Here is a 17,098-nt window from a genome sequence, read left to right as displayed (position 1 = left end):
ACCAAAGTCCCGGGAGAGGAGAAACCAGACAGGGAGGTGTTCAGCCTCTCCAGGAGACCACCCAACACGTAGCCGGACTTCAGAGTCTCAGGTGGGCAGTTTCCGCGTGGAACGTGGACGCCATTTGGAGTCCTTGGCAGGAGGGCCTTCCTGCTGTAGAACCACAAGGAGCTCAAAGAAGTAGCTCTAACTTCAACTGAGGACAGAATTACAGATTTTCAATGAACGAGGAAATATGCGAGGACTGGGGGTGGTGTGGCTAAAGAGGAAACATCTAGAAGAGGGGACTAATCATGTCAGGAAGCTAATTCCATTAGGATGGTCTGAGTATCTTTGGTTTGCTTAGTAAAGATCACAGCTTTTTCCCCTAATGTTTTCACTAAGTTCTGATCTTTTAAATTTGGCCGAAGAGAAAGATTATGCGGAATGAATATCATGGAAGTACCAAGTTCAAGGACAAAGACTCTGAAGGCATAACCTGCAACCATCCATTCTCTGAAAACACGGCACTGAAGTGGCTAAAAGGTAGATATATTTGGGGGGAAAGGAGAGTCTGTTCAATAAATGGTATTGAGAAAACTGGACAGCCACATGCAAAAGACCACCATCTCACACCATACACAAAAATCAACTCAAAATGGATTAAAGACATGAACATAAGACCTGAAACCATAAAACTCCTAGAAGAAAACACAGGCAGTCAGCTCCTTGACATTGGTCTTGGTTCTGATTTTTTGGATTAGGCACCAAAAGCACAAGCAACAAAAGCAAAACTAAACAAGTGGGACTACATCTAACTAAAAAGCTTCTGTACAGCAAAGGAAACCATCAACAAAATGAAAAGGCAACCAACTGAATGGGAGAATATATTTGAAAATCGTGTATCTGATAGAGGGTTAACATTCAAAATATATAAAGAATTCATACAACTTAATAGTAAAAAACCAAATAATCCAATTTAAAAATGGGCAGAAGATCTGAAGACATTTTTCCAAAGAAGACATACAGATAGCCAACAGGCACATGAAAAGGTGCTCAGCGTCACTAATCATCAGGGAAACGCAAGTCAAAACCACAATAAGATATTATCTCACACCTGTCAGAATGGCTATTATTAAAAATACAAGAGATAACAAGTGTTGGCAAGAATGTGGAGGAAAGGGAACCCTTGTGCACTGCTGACAGGAATGTAAATTGGTGCAGCCACTATGGAAAACAGTATGGAGGGTCCCCCCAAAATTAAAAATAAAACTACCGTATGATCCAGCACTTCTAATTCTGGGTATTTACCTGACAGGAAATAAAAACACTAACTTGAAAAGATATCTGCTCCCTTATGTTCATTGCAACATTATTTACAATAGCCAAGACATGGAAACAACTCAAGTGTCCATCAAAGGATGAGTGGATAAAGAGAATGTGGTATATATACACAACGGAATATTGTTCAGTCATTAAAAAAGAAGGAAATCTTGCCATTGTGACAACATGGAGGGCATTATCCTAAGTAAAATAAGTCAGACAGAGAAAGACAAATACCATATGATCTCACTCATATATAGAATCTGAACAACAAAAAAAACAAACTCATAGATACAGAGAACAGACTGGTGGTTGCCAAAAGTGGGGGGTAGAGAGTGGGTGAAACAGGGCAAAAGGTACAAACTTCCAGCTATAAAATAAATAAGTCCTGGGAATGTAAAGTACAGCATGGTGACTATAGTTAATAATATCATATTGTATATTTGAAAGTTGCTAAGAGAGTAAATCTTAAAAGTTCTCATCACAAGGAAAAAAATTTTGTAACTGTGCGGTGATGGGTGTTAACTACACTTACTGTGCTGATCATTTCAAAGTATATACAAATACCAAATCATTACGTTGTACACCTGGAACTAATGTTCTCTGTCAATTATATCTCAATTTAAAGAAAGGTAAACACATTTGGGAAAAACTTTCTGCCACTCATGGCTTTGTCCAAAAGCATCTTGGGAAAGAATGGCACATATTGTGCAAGTCAGAGGATGAGAGAAAGAGAGGCTTGTGGGCAGATCTGTCACTGAATAACTACATTAAGAAATGGTTAGTTAGGCCCTACTGACGCCTGATTTAGCTTTTCTTGTCCTTCATTGGGAGCTGTCTGTGTTAATATGGGCTGGTGCGATTTTTAAATTGGGCATTGGATTGTATTTTTATGATCTTACATGAAGAGAATCTGGAATGGAAGTAGAACCTACCTCTAAAAAATATATGGCCTTGGGTCTGCATTAAATCGGATAATCGATGTTCATGGAAAAAATGGGTTGAAATGTTTGCCTTCTTTACCTTACATTCAGTCAGCATTACTTTCCGATCATTCTTTGTCCAAATGGATTAAAGTCAAACAACGTATAATGATGTAGTTACGAAAATAAATGTAATGAATACATAAAAAAAGAGAAATGGTTAGTTAGGAAAGTAATATTGGCTGCTTTGGATGTAGCTTTCTAAGACTGCAAATTGTCCACCTCAGAAACAAAGAATCACTAAAAATCTTAGTAGGGTCATTTGCTTCACCAAATGATGGGTTAGTTCCATCAAAGAAGCAGCCTCATCAAAACCCAGATCTGGTCTTTAAAGCAGGGGCCGCTGCTGTTGAGCTGTTCTTTTTACTTCTGTGGTGCAGAATTCAGTGCCCATTTGGCACCGGATGGTGGGCCTCGGATTGAAGCACAGACTGGCTTGAGCCAGTGTTGCCCCCAGGATGAGCGTGACATTGAGGAGTATTCCCAAGATGAGCAAGATGCTTTGGAAGAACTGAAGGAGAGAGAACAGTCCCATTGCTGTTGACTAGAGGCAAAAAAGACCAAGAAAATTCCCAGAAAAGCTCAACATGATGGAAGATGCTATGTAAAGCCAAGCCCTCAGGATTTGGCAAAGTAATCTAAGCTGTGTATGTGCGTTGTGTGTGGTGATGAGGGTGGTGGCAAAGGGGGGTGATGATTTGTAGCTGAGTGGACAGCAGTGCTGAGGGGCATATTAAAATTATTTCCATTTGACTCAATTCAAGAAATATCTATTCTTATCCCACTGGCTGCTTGCTATGTTGGGCTGCTAAAGATATAAAAAACCCCGAAAAGATTATACAGGAGTCCCCCCTTATCCACGGTTTCACTTTCTGAGGTTGCAGTTACGCATGGTCAACCATGGTCCAAAAATATCAAGTGGAAAACTCCAGAACTATACAATTCAGAAGTTTTAAATTGTGTGCCATTCTGAGTAGCATGATGAACTCTCATGCTGGTCTGATCTGTCTCACCTGGGACGTGAATAAGCCCTTCGTCCAGCGGGTCCACGCTGTGTACACTACCGCCTGTTAGTCACTTAACAGCCATCTTGGTTATCAGATCAACTGTCATGGTATTGCTGTGCTTGTGTTCAAATAACCCTTATTTTACTTAATAATGGCCCCAAAGTGCAAGAGCAGTGATGCTGGCAATTCGGATATGCCAAAGAGAAGCCATAAATTGCTCCCTTTGAGTGAAAAGATAAAAGTTTTCGACTTAATAAGGAAAGAAAAAAAATCATATGCTGAGGTTGCTAAGATCTACAGTAATTTTTATTACAGTATATTATTATAATTGGTCTATTTTATTATTGTTGTTAATCTCTTACTGTGCCTAATTTATAAATTAAACTTTATCATAGGTATGTATGTAGAAGAGAAAACATAGTATATATGGGGTTCAGTACTATGCCTGGTTTCAGGCATCCACTGGGGGTCTTGGAACATACCGCCATGGATAAGGGGGGCCTGCTGTAGTCCTGACAGGGTAATTTGATATTCACATTCATAATTATAATGCCAAGAAGATTATAAAATGACAAAAAGGGAGTTAAAATAAAGGTTTCCAAAAGTGTACAATTGAAAAAGAAAAGATAGGAAAAGCTTCCTAAACGATGAGGCATTGAATGCCGACCTATTAAGGCCATTATGTAAATGGGAGAGATGGAGGAGAATGGCACAAGTGAAGAGAATGACATGAAGAAAAGTACCCAGTGCAGGAAGATACGGCACGGTGGTTTTTCCGGAGTGTCCCTTCCAGGGAAGGCAGCAGTGGGAATTGACAGGTGACATCCAGCAAGGATCTGTTGATATCCAATACCCCATGTTGAGATGTTTATGCTGAATAATTCAATAAGCTGTTGAAACTCCCTGCAGCTTTTGGGATTGAGAAGTTATTCTTGGAGCTATGCTTTAAAAGGAAAATATGTCAAGAGTGTTAGAATGGTTTGAAGAGGGAGATTTGGGCCAGAGGGATCACTTGGACGAGCTCTAACAATCTACTTGAGAGGCACGATGGGCGGGAATTAGAGCTGTAGTGATAGGGATGGGAACGGTGAGACTCACTAGGAACCCATCATGGACAGAATGTACAGAATGCACTGATTAGATATCGGGGCCTGGAAGGGGGAAGTTGGCCAACACAGAGAACAGTGGTGCCAGCCACAGAGATTCTGGAGAAGTGAGTTTATGGGGAGTAGGGAGATGGATGGGGGAGCATGTCGGCAGGTGCCAGTGGGAACCTCAGGAAGAGATATCCAAAAGACAAGGAGAAATGTGGGAGAAGGCCTGAGGAGCATGGTGGAGGGTTAGCGTTCATCAGTACAGAAATGGTGTTGAGCTACAGACATAAATGACCATCAAGGGAGAAAGAACAGGAAGAGCCAAAAAGCAAACTGAGGAAAGACTCAAGGGGAATGTTTACTGAAAACTTACATTTCCTGATTCTAAATTTCACAGAGAACAGTGGCTCTAAAATCAATTATTATCCAAGTCTCCATTCAATAATCAGTAACTAAGAATAGGGAAAGCACAGAATTATCCATTTAAATACAAGTTTTTCAAAGAGGGATTATAAAAGCAATTGCCCTTTAACACATTTGGCGACATGACAGCTTTTTCATAATGTTGGAGTCATAGCTCAAAGTTCTATGACCAAGTATTGCTCCAAGACTGCTGGCTTCAGTCTTTGATAATTATCTCTTCATAGCGCTCCAGCCCTATCTGCCTTCCTAAGTAAAAATGACTTTTATTATGTATTTATTTTTAAATTGAGATAACATTGGTTTAAAATATTATGTAGATTTCACGTGCACAACATTGTAATTCAACTTTTGTATATACTACAGCGTGCTCACCACCAGAAGTCTAGTTTCCATCCATCACCATACAATTGACCCCCTTTTCCCATTTTGCCCTCCCCCCACCCTTTTTCCCCTCCAGTAACTACCAATCTGTTGTCTGCTGCTTTGAGTTTTTGTTTTGTTTTGTTTGTTCATTCGTTTTGTTTTTTATATTCCATCTATGAGTGAGATCATACGGTATTTGTCTTTCTCTGTCTCACTTGTTTCACTTAGCATAATATCCTAAAGCTCCATCCGTATTGTTGCAAATGGCAAGATTTCATCTTTTTTATGGCTGAACAATATTCAGTTGTATATATACAACACATCTTCTCTATCCATTCATCTGTTGATGGGCACTTAGGTTGTTTCTATATCTTGGCTATTATAAATAATGCTGTAATGAACATAAAGGTGCAAATAGCTTTTCAAATTAGTGTTTTCGTATTCTTTGGATAAATACCCAGCAGTGGAATAGCTGGATCATATGGTAGTTCTGTTCTTAATTTTTTGACGAATCTTCGTACTGTTTTTCATAGTGGCTGCACCAGTTTGCATTCCCACCAGCAGCGTATGAGGGTTCCCTTTACTCCACACCCTCTCCAATGTTTATTTCTTGTCTTTTTAATGATAGCAATTCTCATGGGTGTGAGGTTATATCTCATTGTGGTTTTGACTTGTATTTCCCTAATAATTACTGGTACTGAACATCTTTTCATGGGCCTGTTGGCCATCTGTATGTCTTCTTTGGAAAAATATCTATTCAGATCCTCTTTTAGAAAAGAACGATTCTATGCACTGCATTGTGACTGGGGGACAGAACTCTGGATTAGAAGAAAGACGATGTGAATTTGTGCCCTGACTTTGCTAATTACTAGCTGTTCAATAAAGTCAATCAATATTTAGAGAAGGTGTACATCCTAAAGGGAAGTTAGGTTGCCAAGTCAGTATGTAAAAGGAAAACAACATACAAGTAAAATTCCTCTGGAGAAATCTCTTGGGAATATTCCACATTAAGATGACACAGAGTATCTCCATAATTCCAACATGGGCAATTTTCTCCTTAATCTCTGTCCAGATGATGGATCCTTCTAATGAGCACCAGATGAAGAAGTTGGCTCGAGCTGAGCAGTGATGTTATGAGATGCACACTGTATCTTTAACATTAGTGAGCCATGGGAACCAAGCCCATCATGAGAACAAGCAAAATCCTTATTTAACCTCATGCTCACTCTGAATCCCAGATGTATTGGTTGGAACGGAGGGTAGGGTGGGATGGCCAAAACCGTTTAATCTTACATGCTGTGTGTGTGTGTGTGTGTGTGAATACAGTTGAGTTTGTGCAAGTTAAATGAATACGAGCTGGGACTCCATTGTACTGAGCCTGGCTCATGCACCGGGGGTTGTGTGGTATAAGAGAAACAAAAACTAGCAGGTGCAGGTGTCTCCTTGAAGCTCAGTCTAGAAGGCCCCGGGGAACACAAACAGTGCTGCAGGACTGATAATAGTACAACGTGACACAGGAGGAGCGAGGCCACGGGAGTGAGAAGGAGGAAAGGCTTTTTAGAGAATGTGACTCCAAGCTGAAGCTTAAAAGAAAAGCACGTGTCAGTCAGATGAGGGAAAGGAAGGAAGAGCATTTCCAAGCATCCTGGCTGGGGAGAGGCATGAGTCAAGGCAGGCAGACTGGAAGTGGCACATTTGGGACCTACAAGTCAACTAGGAGAGCTGGGGTGCCATATGGGATGGGGTGCATAGTTAGAAACGGCACTAGAAAGGCCAAGCGGCCTGATTGCAATGAGTTCCCCGTGCCCAGTGAAGGGGCCAGGATGTTACGCTGAGGTAATGGGGATCCTCAGAAGGTTTCTACGAAGGAGAGAGATGTGATCATGTGCATTTTTGTAAAGGTCTTCCTGTCACTGTGGAGAAGGTGTTAAAGCAGGCTGAGAATGGAGTCAGAAAAGTAGTTAGAAAGAAATTAGACTACTGAAGGAGAGAGAGGAAGAGAGATGGATGGCAGCACCAGAAATGGTGAGGAGGCCAACGGCCAGATCCAGTTTCTTGACTTTACTCTGCACCTGGCACTATGCCAAGCACTTGCAGCCATCATCCTTGCTGCTTCTGCCAATAACCCTGGGAACGTGGTGCTGCCATGTCATGTGGTCCCTGTGGCCTTCACACAAGGGCCTTGCCCACCTCATGCCAGGCCAGCCCTCACGCTCGCTCGCTCGACTGGAGCCACACCGGCTGCTCTTCCAGCTCACCTCAGGGCCTTGGCAATCCCCAGTCCCTCTGCCTGGAACCTCTTTGCCAAGCGCATGGCTGGCTCATTCTCATTTAAGAGGCACTGGTGATGAGCCACTTTTGCCGAGAAGCCTTCCCTGACTCACCCCATTTAAAGTAGGTCCCTTCCTGCATCAGCCTGCTTTTCCTTCATAGCTCTTAGCATAATCTCCAATTAGCTTGTCTACTTTTTATTATCTGTCTCCCCCTTCTAGAATAAATACTCCATGAGAGGTATGGCCTTACTTGTCCTATTTGCTACTATATCCAATAGTGTCTAGGTGCTCAATAAATATTTATTGAATGAATATCCATTTTCTAGATGAAAAATATAATAACAACAACAATAATAAAAACTAACACTGAAAATATGTGCTGGGCACTGGTCCAACTCATTTAAGCCTCACATACTTGATATAAATATTATTATTTTGCCTATTTTATAGATGGGGAAACTGAGGCCCAAAAATTTAGGTAACTTATCCAAGGTCACACAGCTTGTAAATGGCAGAGCGGGGCATACAAAGGTGAGAGCAGGAGTTGAGTTCTGAGTGAGTAGCATTTGAGGTGCCTGTGGAGCACGCTCTCTCATTTACTGCGCTCCCTGCTTCTGGGGCAGGGCCATTACCCACCCCTCTGATCCCATCGTCATGTCTGTAAAATGTGGATTTAAGCACCGACCAAACAGGATTCTTGTGAAGATAAAGTGAGATAATGCAGACCTATAGGCAGATGTTCCGTAAACATCAGTTCCCTCATCTTTCCTGAACTTTCTGCTTACTTGAAAAAGCCAAAAGTTCCAGGCAAGATGGGCTATCAAGATGACATAAGGAACAAGAGAGAAAATTCTGGGGTGGGTCCATTATATAATCATTCCACAAGCTTAATAAGACTCAGAATTTAGCTACATTTCATCTTCTGAATACTTGCAGTTATTACAATAATTAAATAAGCATCTGTAAAACTAGGTTCAGTTTAATCTAAATGTATGTCATAAGTCCCACCTATCCTTTTCCTAGATGTTTCTTTTTACTCTTTTTTTCTTTTTTTTTTTTGAGGAAGATTAGCCTTGAGCTAACTGCTGCCAATCCTCCTCTTTTTGCTGAGGAAGACTGGCCCTGAGCTAACATCCATGCCCATCTTCCTCTGCTTTATATGTGGGATGCCTAGCACAGCATGGCTTTTGCCAAGTGGTGCCATGTCCACACCTGGGATCCAAACTGGCGAACCCCGGGCCAGCAAGAATCGGAACGAGCGAACTTAACTGCTGCGCCACCGGGCCAGCCCCTCTTTTCATTCTTATTTCCTGCTAGGTATATGCAATATTTGTCTTTGGACAAGTCACAGATTTTAATCTTAAATTTTCTCATCTGCAAATGGGGAGAATAGTCCTTCTTTTATAGAGTTCTTATAAGGACTAAAGGAGATAATATATAAAAAATCCTTTGGCAAACTAAGTACTATCGAAATATAATAGAGGAACATTATTAAATACGTTTTTATAGTGGAAAAGGCGTATGCTTGTTGAGATCAAGCCACTTCAACAGTAGTACTTTCAATTGTGTTCTCCAAGTTAAAATTGCTCAAGTGCTTAGAGCTATAAATCTCATTAAATCCTGCCCCTCTAAGGTCCTGTGGGGATGCTCACTAACGGCTCTCTGCCTGCAGGTGAAGGAACCATCTTGCAGGGGGCATGTGCTTCTGTCCGCCCAGCACCGTTCTGAGGAACCATCCTCCACCACGTGTGCTTCTGTCCGCCCAGCACCGTTCTGAGGAACCATCCTCCACAGTAGCCTGCCCCTCACCTCTGGCTCTAGGGTGGGAAAGCGACCCAAGAAATGTTGGTCAGCATTCTTCCTCCCCCTGATTTGCTTAGGGATTTGGACCAAGCAGGATGACTCTGAGGACTCCCCTGAGCTGTTGCTGGACTATCAGGTCAAAGAGTTTCTTTTCCCCCAGGAGTGCCAGCTGTCAGAACCAAGCACCGGGAGCTACGTCTGGCCATCTCTGACACCATGTGGGGAGCACCTGCCTGAATGAGGCCAACACAGAGAGAGGGAGGCAGAGAGATAGGGGGACCAACTCATCCTAGTTTGCCTGAGGCTTTCCTGGTTTTAGCACTGAAAGTTTCATGCCCAAGACCCTCCCTCAGACCTGGGCAAACAGGGACAGTTGGTCACCCTGCAGAGATGAGCTGGCAAGAAAGAGTCCTGAATATATTGTTTCCCCCCTTGATCCAACTTTATTTGGAGCCCCTCCTTTTTTTTTTAGGAAGATTAGCCCTGAGCTAACTACTGACAATCCTCCTCTTTTTGCTGAGGATGACTGGCCCTGAGCTAACATCTGTGCCCATCGTCCTCCACTTTATATGTGGGACGCCTACCACAGCATGGCTTGCCAAGTGGTGCCATATCTGCACCTGGGATCCAAACCGGGGAACCCTGGGCTGCCAAAGCAGAACATGCGCACTTAACCGCTGTACCACCAGGCTGGCCCCTGGAGCCCCTTCTTGAGCATCTCAGTTCTGTGACTCACTCAGTTCTGGTGTCTGTTTCAGCAACTGTGAGCTGCATTTCTGTCACTTGCAACTTAAAGGGTCATAACACACTCCCAAATAATGTGCACATGTAAGTAAAACTCAAAGTTAAAAAAGTCAAATAAATCGAAGTAGGAAACACGCTATTTTTAGAATTGAAAAATGAGGAAACGTGACCATGTGGTCACTTCTAAGGTTGAGATAAATTTATGTCACAAAGCGGCTCTGAAAAAAAAAATGTATACAACATGGAAAAAGGAAGAGAAGCAAATGAAAACATTCTTATGGGAAAAAAAGCATCATGGCACAAGAAAGGTCAGAATAACGCATGAGCAAAATTTCAAAAGAACAAATTTACGCAGTGAGGAGAAAAAACCCAAGGGACGTAACAGCTTTATCGGCGCTCTCACCACTTCAGTGGTCAGGTTCATTTCCCCATTGCAGAACCACACCACCCGGCTGTCAGTTGCCATGCTGTGCCGGCGGCTCTCATGGAAGAACTAGTAGGATTTACAATTAGGATCTACAACCATGCACTGGGGCTTTGGGGAGCGAGAAAAAAAAAAAAGAGGAAGATCGGCAACAGATGTTAGCGCCGGGTGAATCTTTCCATGCAAAAAGAAAAAAGAAAAGCTAGAGAAAAGGGGCTTTTCTTAAGGTGACATATAACAACCATTACAAAGACCTAAGTTAAAAAGTACAAGGATGCACCAGAATTCAGGGTGAGCTACTCCTATCAGAGACTAATGGTCTGCAGCATGGGAAATTTGTGCTCCTGGAGGGCCTCCTTTCAGCATATGGCCAGAGAGAGAGGTTTAGACAATCGTCTGTACATGAGCCACACAGGATGGAATGAGAGTCACTCTGCCCGGCCTCCCCTGAAGAGGAATATAAGACTGGGGCGCAAAGGTCCTCTCCAGCCCCTTCTATCACCATTTCTAACTCTAACTCAGTAGGGAGAAACCCTGAGAGTTGAAAACCCAGAAAGAAGCCATTTTCTCAATAGAAAGACAACATGAAAAAAAAAAATAAAAAGCAGTGTGAAGACACGTGATTTACTGCTGACTCCGTGAATATCCTTTCTATTGAGTGTTACCAATTTTAAACCATTTCCCCTTGTCTTCTCTTATCATCTGATTATAAGGGGCTAATTCTTTTCTTGGTCCTCCAACTCTTGTGGGTGTTTGGGGGAATCTGACACACCTGCACAGGGTCTTTCTAAAACAAATACTTTGATTTAGGATGTTTGAGAGAAAGAGAGAAGACATCTTTGAGGGAGGAAAAGAACAGTGCTATCTGTAGTTGCACGTTTGCAAAAGAAGATGTTTACGCTATTTTTACCAAAGGATTTCTCCCCTTAAAACGTGACATTGAAAATAGAAGGGATGATATGGTTAAAGGCTGTCCAGTCATAAAAACCCAGATTCACACCCCAAATCATAAGTCACAAAGGAGGCTCAAGCATAAAACCAATGGAGTTACTGGCGCGTGTGTCTGCATTTATATAGCCTTTGAAGATGGAGATAATCCAACACTGGGGCTAGTTTGATGGTTTGTTTTGTTTAAATCACTTGTAATTCAGGAATGCCCCATCTACAAGCAGGATATCTTGCTTTCTCCCTGAACCAGGCTGCCATCCAGAGTCTAAGAAAGGAAGGAGGCAAAGCTGCAGCAAATGTCATGTTAATCCTGAAGAGCATCTCTTGCAGAATCAGACCGAACAGACCAATGACATGGGCGGTGTTTGCCTTCCTCTCCAGAGAGATGTTCTCTTCACAGAGCTCTCGCCTCCAATTTCCTACAAGGCAAATGCAAGCATTCGCCAAAGCTAATGGGCAACATGGAGTCCAGACTCCCCAGAATTTCCACCTTTCTACAAGTTCCTGAGAGCCACGTACTAGGTGTTTATGTGGTCCTGGGCATCATGTCTTCTGCACAGAAAGCCTGAGTAGGAATGAAGGGGTCTTGCTACCTGGGCCCTCATTTTGTAGCCAGGGAGATTTGAGGCTCCAAGAGGTTATGCGATTTACATGGGGTCATACTGTCACTGTGAGAGGGCAGAAGTCAGCATGCCACACCACAAACCTACAGCAAGAACGGTTTTCTCTCCTGCCCCTCTGTAGGTATCATTCTTGCTCTCCCACCTTGTCTATTTGACTAGGACTGGAAAGGAGAAGGGGGCTAAGAAAAGAAAAAGGAGGGTGAAAGATTCTTTTTCCTTGATTTTCTTATATTGATTTGACATTGATAAGACTGACCATCCTTCGGTCAAAGTAATCATAGACATTTAACACTAACCAAAACCCATGTTTCTCCTTTTTTTTAAAAAAAAAGTGACAATTCAGGCTTTTGCTAAGTTATGAAATGCCTTGATCTCAGTACAATATCTAAGGAACCACATGGCTAATACCAATAGAAAGGGAAGGGGCTGGCCCCATGGCTTAGTGGTTAAGTTTGGTGTGCTCTGCTTTGGCAGCCCAGGGTCAGTTCCTGGGTGTGGACCTACACCACTTGTCAGCAGCCATGCTGAGGTGGTGACCCACATACAAAACAGAGGAAGACTGGCACCGATGTTGGCTCAGGGTGAATCTTCCTCAAGCAAAAAGAGGAAGATTGGCAACAGGTGTTAGCTTAGGGCAAATCTTCCTGAGCAAAAAAAGAAAAAAGAAAAGAAAATGGAATAAATATTTGAGTATGAAAATCAGCCCCTAAGTACCCAAATTATATGCCAATGATGGCAACAACAGATAAAAGGTGAAAAGATGGTGGCCATAGTGATAGGGAGGTCAGGAAACAGAGAACACACAGTCTAAGAGCAAGCCCTGTTCACCAGGCCAGTCACCCTGGGACTCAGAGCCCAAACATGGTATTTTCCAGAGAATGCTAGTGTGTTTATCGTCCAGCAGACTCTGCCCTGCAGCCTGGGAGCACCTACCAGCATTTCCAACTTGGCAGCACCCCAAAAATGAGAACAATGATTTCTTTTCTCTTGCTATAATAATGCTGTCGAGTTCATCAGAGATCCATTTTGTATTTTTCATTGAGCCCAAAGCATGCTGTTTCCTTCAGAAGGAATCCTATCATGTTTTATATAGTTTTAAAAATAACTGATCTGGTCCATTAGTAAAGGTAGAAATGGTTGGGTGAGAAAGAAAGGAGTTTCTCCTAGAATCTCATTATTTATCTGAAGTAAAACACACATATTTTTAAAAAGGTCTATACCAATACTATGGTGCATGCATGAGTCCAAACACTTCTCAGCTCCCTGGGCTTTAGGGAGACAGCTGTGGTGCCGGAGTAAAGCCTCAGGCTTTGCCATTCATTCCCTCATTCCCTCTTCCAATAGGTATTTATTGAGCATTTACTGTGTGTTCTAAGCATTGAGGATACAGCAATTAACAAGACAGAAAATGACCCGACTTCATGGAATTAATGCAGAGGAGGCTGAGAACAAACTCATGCAAATAAGTAAATATGATAACTCCAGATGGTAATAAACTCTTTGAAGGAAAAATGAGGTGGGGGGTCAGCTCAGCTTGTCTGAGCTGACGACATCTAGCTGATGAGAAGGAGCTTGTGAAGGTCTGAGGGGTAGGCAGGAGAATGGTCAAGGCAAAGGCCCCGGGGCTAGAGCAAGTTTGACCAATTTGGGGGGAAAAAAGACCACCCCTGGGGACTGATAACAATAATACCTATTGTGGTAAAGACTTAATAAGATGATGAATGCAAAAATACATGATGAAATGCAAGGCAATACCACTGACAGGCATTATCTGGCCATGCTAGAATATTGTATTATCACATAAAGGACATCATTCTGCGTTTAGAAGGGATTAGGGTGAGAACTATAGATCTCAGTTTTCATCTTCTACTTCAAATAAAATGAGCAGGCTCTTGAAAACCCCTTCCACGTATGGCATATCACTAGCATGTGAAAAACGGACTCTCACATACCTGGAATCCTATTGAGCGTCACCCAGAAATGTTCATCGGGACTGAAGGTGTCTTTGGACCACTGGAGCAAATCAACAGCCCGTGGGTCATGGAGAACAAAGTTGGAAAACTCTCTTGACAGAGCAACATAGGCAGAGCCAAAGTAAATGGTGAGATTATGGGGAGGAGGCGGTTTCAAGGCGGTGGTTCTTATCACGTAGGAAAGCTCTTTGCCCAGGTGTTCTCGGTGGACATACTTAGTCCGTCCAATGGCATGAGCTGGGGGCAGCACTCCTGGGGTAATGTTTTTTCCTTTAAATCCTTTCAGATACTGAACTATTTCCTTGTTGGTTTTCAGGGGGAAATCCTGCCCACAGGTGTTGATGGCGTATTTCCATGGCACCTCCGAGGCCGCGAGGTCTTTGATGCAGTTCAGGTCCGCCTGGAGCCTGGAAATCCCGCCGTACACAACTGGCTCCATCTTGGAGGCCAGGAAAGCATTGGGGAAGCAGCTCAGTAATTGCTGCACCGCATCTTTAAATTCGACTGTCGCCTTTTCATCCACATGAACACAGTAGACATTCTGAGGCATGTAAATAGCTCTGAAGAGCCTTGCAAAGGTATCGAAATTGTGATGGATGACCATTGTATACGCCAAAGGAAATTCAGCTTCTTCTTTAGATAAAGGGGCTGTGATATAGTGGCTTTGGATCAAGTATTCTTTGCAAGAAGACTTCTCATATATCGTTAGTTTGTCTCTCCACAGGAAAGGCGTCTTGCCTTTGATAAAGGATGTGCAAACCTGACTCAGCATCAAAGTGTCCGAGTTATTTAGCCTCTGGAAGCTTTGCTCTCCCCCAGAATTAAACACATAGAACACGATAAAAATGATTACACAAGAAACAGAAACTATAAAGAGGTAACGCATCGACGAACGCATGCCTCAAAGAGGAGTGAGCTTTCAAAGACTGTCAAAATCTGTAAGTCCTTTCCCAAACTTACTTTTTTCTCTGGGTTCTTATTTTGGTACATACTCCAGTAATTTCTACCCTGAAGGAAGACGCTGCGAGTTTATTCAGCCTCGTCCCGGGAGTCCAGCTGCTGGCTCTCTCCCCATGCTGATATTAGCAACTGATCCCGCCTCTTCTCTGCCTCAATCAAACCGCCTTTGTCTAAACCGCAGTAGCAGGTTGCTTAAGCCCAACCTTTTTCCCTCCCTCTGCCTCCCGCTTGCATCTGCTCGCTGTTTCACTAAAACTCTGGTAACTCCTTTCTCCCCGCAGATTGAGTTTCTCAGATCTCTTTTCTTTCATTTCCCATGGTTTTTTCTCCCCCCTCTTGTTATTGCCATTCAGAGAATTAGCGCAGTGAGAGCCAAAGTTGAAATGATGTGTTCTGGCAGGCACCCCGTTTCCTGCTAGTCATCCGACAGGCTGCGGCTCTCACCCACTCTTGTTGCTCATGGCAATGATCCACGACCTGACTCCTCCACTCTTCCAGTACTGTCCAGGGGGTACAACGTAGTCTCCATTCTAATACACCGCGTTAATGAAGAAATAGCTGAAAGGACAAGCTCTAGACTAAAAGAAAACCTCATCCATCCCGGCTCCTTTGGAATGCTTTCCGGCCCTGCCCCATCCTTGTTTCAGAAAATAATACTTGTTTTAGAAACTAAAACAAGAGCCTCCAGGAGTTCTAGTCCTCGGGGATCTGAAACTGCAGGGCTCCTGGTCCTGACACTTTGAGATTAGGGACAGCCCCTCTCCTCCCACTTCCAGCAACGACTGTGATGCTTGTCATAGAATGTGGAGGTCAAATGAATGAGTCCTGAGTTACAGCCCCTGATTTAGATGAGACTGTAAAACTTCACTGGAAATAAGGTGAATCCTGGGCACAAATGGTGTTCAGATTAGGGGACCAAGAGGGTATAACCACCCAGAGAACATCGTCTAATACTCAGAGAGGTGCTTTATACCTGCCCAGTTAAGCTTATCGACCACCTAGGAAATGAATATTGTTTCACCCTCTTTATAAATAGTAGTGCTTTGGCTAAGGGGTACCACGGTCTTTTACTTAGAAGATTCTCATCTCCAACCTTTCACTTTTCCATCAGCTTTTTTCTTTTGCTGAGGAAGATTCATCCTGAGCTAACATCTATGCCAATCTTCCTCTATTTTGTATGTGGGTCGCCACCACAGCATGGCTGCTGATGTGTGGTGTAGGTCCACGCCTGGGAATGGAACCCAGGCCACTAAAGCAGAGTGTTCCAAACTTAACCACTAGGTCATGGGGCTGGCCCTCCTCCATCAGCTATTTTTTAATATAGATTAATGTATCTTATTTAAAAAGACTTCTGGGGCCAGCCCGGTGGTGCAGCGGTTAAGTGCGCATGTTCCACTTTGGCGGCCTGGGGTTCGCCAGCTTGCATCCTGGGTGCAAATATAGCACCACTTGGCAAGCCATGCTGTGGCAGGCATCCCACATATAAAATAGAGGAAGATGGGCACGGATGTTAGCTCAGGGCCAGTCTTCCTCAGCAAAAAGAGGAGGATTGGCAGCAGATGTTAAATCAGGGCTAATCTTACTCAAAAAAAAAAAAAAAAGCACTTCTAAAACATCAATGCAACTACTGCATGCCTTCACATTTCCCCTGACCACCCGTCTGCACTGAACACCTCAGAGCCTTCACCCTATAGCATTAACTCACAATGGAGACTGAACCCCGCCTCACTCCATGAAGAAATAATGTCCTTTAATGTGCTTTCTCTCCTTCCTTTTGGAAAGCCTTTATCCCGCTATTAATGGAATTAGTAAGATAATATGCTGACTCCTGCATGCAGCCTAGGTAGGAAAACCGAAGCCTATGCCCCACGATTCAAGGCATCTAAACTCCAGCTGAACAACACCCCACTTCCTGGGCACCCTGTGGCTGTTCATTCTTCTAGCTTTCATTGCTCTCATTTTTTATTCACTATTTTGCTCTCTCCCGTACTAAACTCTCCTAAGACCCATTGCAAATAAACTCTATACAGAACCCACCTTTGGATTTTTAGCCAGAACAGAAAAAGAAAATGTAGCCATTATATGCACAGAGCAGATTCATCTAATTCTTAGTGTTTCTATGGAGTAGAGTGAGGAGAATGACCTAAAGTTCAGGATCGTGGAAAATTCAATCCTAAG

General features: G+C 43.1%; 1 protein-coding gene across 3 annotated transcripts in view; it reads right to left on the bottom strand.

Moving 5' to 3' along the window:
- The window catches only part of LOC103559598 (glucosaminyl (N-acetyl) transferase 2 (I blood group)), an 80,846-nt gene that overhangs the window by 42,404 nt on the left and 21,344 nt on the right, over positions 1–17,098 (bottom strand). Inside the window, exon 1 of one of the 3 annotated variants that reach the window (XM_008533270.2) lies at positions 13,940–15,051. The exons of the other annotated variants lie outside the window; for them this stretch is intronic. Coding sequence (XP_008531492.2) covers positions 13,940–14,858 — 919 coding nt within the window. The 5' untranslated portion in view covers positions 14,859–15,051. Of the gene's footprint in view, positions 1–13,939; positions 15,052–17,098 lie in introns of those variants that run through there. 3 annotated transcript variants of the gene reach the window in all.

The sequence above is a fragment of the Equus przewalskii genome, chromosome 19, assembly GCF_037783145.1.
Source record: "Equus przewalskii isolate Varuska chromosome 19, EquPr2, whole genome shotgun sequence".
Classification (NCBI taxonomy): domain Eukaryota; kingdom Metazoa; phylum Chordata; class Mammalia; order Perissodactyla; family Equidae; genus Equus; species Equus przewalskii.
This window is presented reverse-complemented; position numbering and strand designations above follow the sequence as displayed.